Source organism: Pygoscelis adeliae, unplaced genomic scaffold (genome assembly GCF_000699105.1).
Source record: "Pygoscelis adeliae isolate BGI_AS28 unplaced genomic scaffold, ASM69910v1 Scaffold154, whole genome shotgun sequence".
Lineage (NCBI taxonomy): Eukaryota > Metazoa > Chordata > Aves > Sphenisciformes > Spheniscidae > Pygoscelis > Pygoscelis adeliae.
This window is the reverse complement of record NW_008825113.1, coordinates 479,179-483,065: the sequence shown is the minus strand read 5'-3', so window position 1 is coordinate 483,065 and position 3,887 is coordinate 479,179. Positions and strand designations below refer to the sequence as shown.

The window sequence follows — 3,887 nt, the reverse complement described above, 5'->3', positions numbered from 1 at the left end:
TGAAACTTAGTTGCAGATCTAGAGTCTGGCTTTGAAAAACTGTGTTCTTAAATGAATTCTTAAAAAAACAGTGCTTGGAGGCTTTGTGCTCAAAGATTTGAACCATTCTGAGTATGGATGGGGGATCTGAAAGTGAAATATGAGTGAAAACTAGCCATAAAGCAAACGAAAATGAAGTAGTTAATTTTTCTTATTGTCATCAGTGCTGGAAGAAAGCAAAAATACATTTGGGCTTGTATGACTTCTCTCTTGTTATCTCTGTGAATAAAACGTAGAAGGAACTTTGTAGTGGGAGGCGTTAAACAACGCTGGTTTCCTGCAAATACAACAACTGCACATAATAAACTTCTATAGGTTTCTTTAAGTGTTCTGTATCAGTTAAACTAATTTTTAAAGTAGTGCTGTATTTAAGGGATACTATAAAAGCTTTAGTTTTTCTAAAGTTTTTCATACCCTTTTAGTGTCTTTCTGAGGATTTTTAGAGAATTATAGTAACATCCGCAACTTACTATATATGAGGTTTTAAAAAAACCCTGTTGCTCCAAGCCTCAGGAGCTTACAAAGCAGTCGCAAAAATGGGTCCTTATCTGAAATTTGTTTCTGAGGTTACATTTCAGGAGTTGTTCCCATCCCCCACAGCCCCCAGGGAAAACGTACTGAAACGCATTTGGTTGATTTTAAGTTGCAGAGTGCAACATAATTGAAATTTCTGATGATTCTCTCAGCGACTCCTTGAAAGCAAATTGCCATAAAATGCTCTGCGCGGTGTGGTGGTGGCAAAGTGCTGTTGCTGTTTGGGAGCTTTGCTGCTCCCGCGACACAGGCAGCATCGAACGGAGGGCAGCCCCGCATTACGAAGTTTGGCTGCCTCTCTCTTCCCTTGGGGTGTGAAAAATTCACGTGCCCTTGCTTGACAGCACCTCGCCAGCCAGACACTCAGCCGGGACGCAGCTGTGCCGGAGGAAGGCAGACTTCGGTCGCTTTAGCCTGCGCCATTCAAAAGCAACGTAGCTGTGCTGGTATCTGCTTTCATAGGCAGGCGTGTGCTGCGCCTCCACTGGCCCAGAGAGTAGCGGCTTGAGCATTTCTTACGGGGTGATGTAAATAATGTAGCCTTACTGGCAAAACTGCATCTCGTGGACCTCTGGAATACTGCCTTGGCTTTGCTGGGCTGTGGGCCGGGGCCTGGGTGACATTACTGCTTACCTCAAAGTTAGGCGATCCAGTTCAGAGAAGTGTTTCGGCCTGTGAGTCACTGGGAGCTGCCTGTAGCCCATTTGCTCTGAATTGCATAGGCTCAGTTAGGCTGCTGAATGAGGCTGGTACTTACCCTTGTAGCAACTGAAACAACACATGATACCGTCTTTCTTGTATAATTTTGTACCAAGAAAACCCTTTGGAGTATCTGATGTTTGTTTTGGTGGTGTTTTTCTTCTTACAGAAAATATTAAAGAAAAGAACAAATCTCAAGCCTCATCTCGTGCATACCATCACATTCAGAAAAAGAATGAGGCGGAAAGAGAAGACGACACTGCTGCAGACCTGAAAGTCTCTGAGCTGGAGAAATGCAGAGATCATCTGACTTCCGTGTTTGCCCATTGGGAGCCTGTTTTCCCAGCTCCGCCTGCCAGGCATCGAGGGGAGCCCCTCAAATCTGCTGACCTTGCGGATGAAACAGTCAGTCTTACCTGTGCATCCACTTACGTAGTAACTAAATGGCTCGTAAAGTCCATGGTTGAGCACAGCCTCAATATGCAAAACGTTCCCTTAACTCTGCGGTGGCTACAGAATTGCATCTTGCCACACCCAGTGGCAGTGCAGGAGATGCTCAGGGATGAGACACTGAGAAACAACATCTTCAAGTTTTACACCCAGATCTGTGAGGCCAGCAGTGGGACGGCTGGCCTCTTTGAAGAGCTCTGTCTGTTCAGTTCAATCATGCTTCACCTAATGGATGCTCAGGGCCTGACCAACAACAGCTTTCATGAACTTGTGAAAAGGTTGTGCCTGTCAGCCATGACGGAAGAGGATGCGAACAAGAGAGGTAACTCGTCTTTTCCTTTTCACTCACGTTACAAGGCGGTAATGGTAGAAAGGGGGCGCTTCCGTGGTTTCTTTTATTCGTCAAAACAGTTTGAAGTTTGCCCACGTCCGCTGGTACTCATAACTTCACAAAGTAAAAGCTGTGTCTTTGGTGCTATGGGCACAGGGGTTGGTAGCACAGAACAGGTTCACACTGTGGGGGATTCTGATAGTCCCTCAAAGAAACTTTCCTTTCTAGGACTAAAATGGAGTTCAGTGAGGTATAAAAAGTATAATTCCAAGGGGAAAAATAATCTGCAACAAATGAGCCCGTGTGGGTATGGTTTCTGGTCCGTATGCTGTTCAAGGTTATCATTTGATAGCAAAAGCCACAGGTCAGATTTCAAACTTTTTTATTTAAAGAGGTCAGAATGTTGTGCTAACAAGAAACTGTTTTCTTTCCTTAGTGTGAGGAGGATCATTGGCTTTGCATGGGCAAAAACCCCACGAATTTTCCATCTAGGAAAAGGGTTAGGAACTATTTTAAAACATAGGTTTGGAGGTAAAATGTTTGGGGTTGTATTACTATGTGGAAATAGAAGAATATCTGTTCTGATTTCTCTCTAATTTTTCTTCCACAGCTGTTTGTGTATTCCTGACTTCTGTTTACATTGGGGACATATGGCTTGGAGCACAAGAGCCAGATATGTTAACAACCCATGTCAAATTGATCTGCAGTAGTACAGATGATAAATTAAACGATGATGATTTGGAAACTCATAAACAAGGAGAAGAAACTATTATGCCTCTTTGCAAAACCCTTTACTTGGCTACACTGGGGCATTAATTCAGTGAACTGACACTTAATCTTTTATGTTATATGCTCTGCCATCGTTGCTGCGAGCCATGAAACCCTCCTGAACTGTTCTCCATACAAATCTAACTTGTTTTGTCATAAAGATCAATATTTTATTACTGTGTGCAAACTCAGAGGTGGGAAACTGTATTTGTCATCTCTCAGTGGAACATTAAAGCTGTAATTTCCCTTTTCTTGAACAGTATGGGACACTGAATGTTATTTATATCATTTTTATTACAGGCAGTTTTAACTTTATGAAGAACCAGAAAAGACTGATTAGTGCATTGCCTCTGGACTGTATTTCATTCCCCACGTAGTTAAAATCCATCCTCTCTCCAATATAAGGTGGGGAGAAAAGACTGCAGAACTTCACCACAATGTGGTATAAGTGCAAAGAACGAGCAGTCAGAGGTTCAGCCACGATGATTTACTATTTCTTGAAGAACCCAGTTTCTTTCATGTTATATGATACCAAAACCAGTATGAAGAGAAAACTGAACACTGGAATCATGATGGTCTGGGATTCTTCTTGGTTTTAAATTAAATGGCTTTTGAAAGCATTTCTATCAGAACTGGTCTGTTTTTATTCTCCTTCCTGAGGTTTTTTGGGTTTTTTTTTTTAATTAAAAAAAGCCCTGACCATCACCGCTGCTGGGACTTGCAACAAAGGCCCGTCTTCTCTCCACTCTGAAAAGATGAGAGATGGAACTAAAACCCAAATGGCTTGCTGCTCATTGATTATACATGTTTTTTATTGGAAATTCTCTGTGAAATCTGATAAATATTTCTTGAATGTGGCCTCGAGGGCAGTTTAACATACCGTTCCAGATATGCAAACATGCAGAGCCTGAACTTGAACCTTTGAAATGCAAAACAGGATTTATTAAATTGACTCATGAATACGTGCTGTGCCTAAGTACTTTGTACAAATTCTGTACCGGGAAAAAATCAGAAATGCACACTCCTTGTGATGTTTATTTAATTTTTTTTTTAAATAAAAAAACAT

The 3,887-nt window shown here is 41.8% G+C and overlaps 1 protein-coding gene across 1 annotated transcript in view; it reads left to right on the top strand.

The window, feature by feature from the left end:
- Positions 1 to 3,440, top strand: part of URB1 (URB1 ribosome biogenesis 1 homolog (S. cerevisiae)) — a 62,153-nt gene extending 58,713 nt beyond the window's left edge. Inside the window, exons 39-40 of the mRNA XM_009328013.1 lie at positions 1,442 to 2,044; positions 2,664 to 3,440. Coding sequence (XP_009326288.1) covers positions 1,442 to 2,044; positions 2,664 to 2,869 — 809 coding nt within the window. The 3' untranslated portion in view covers positions 2,870 to 3,440. The remainder of the gene's footprint in view (positions 1 to 1,441; positions 2,045 to 2,663) is intronic.
- The last annotated feature ends 447 nt before the right edge of the window (positions 3,441 to 3,887 follow it).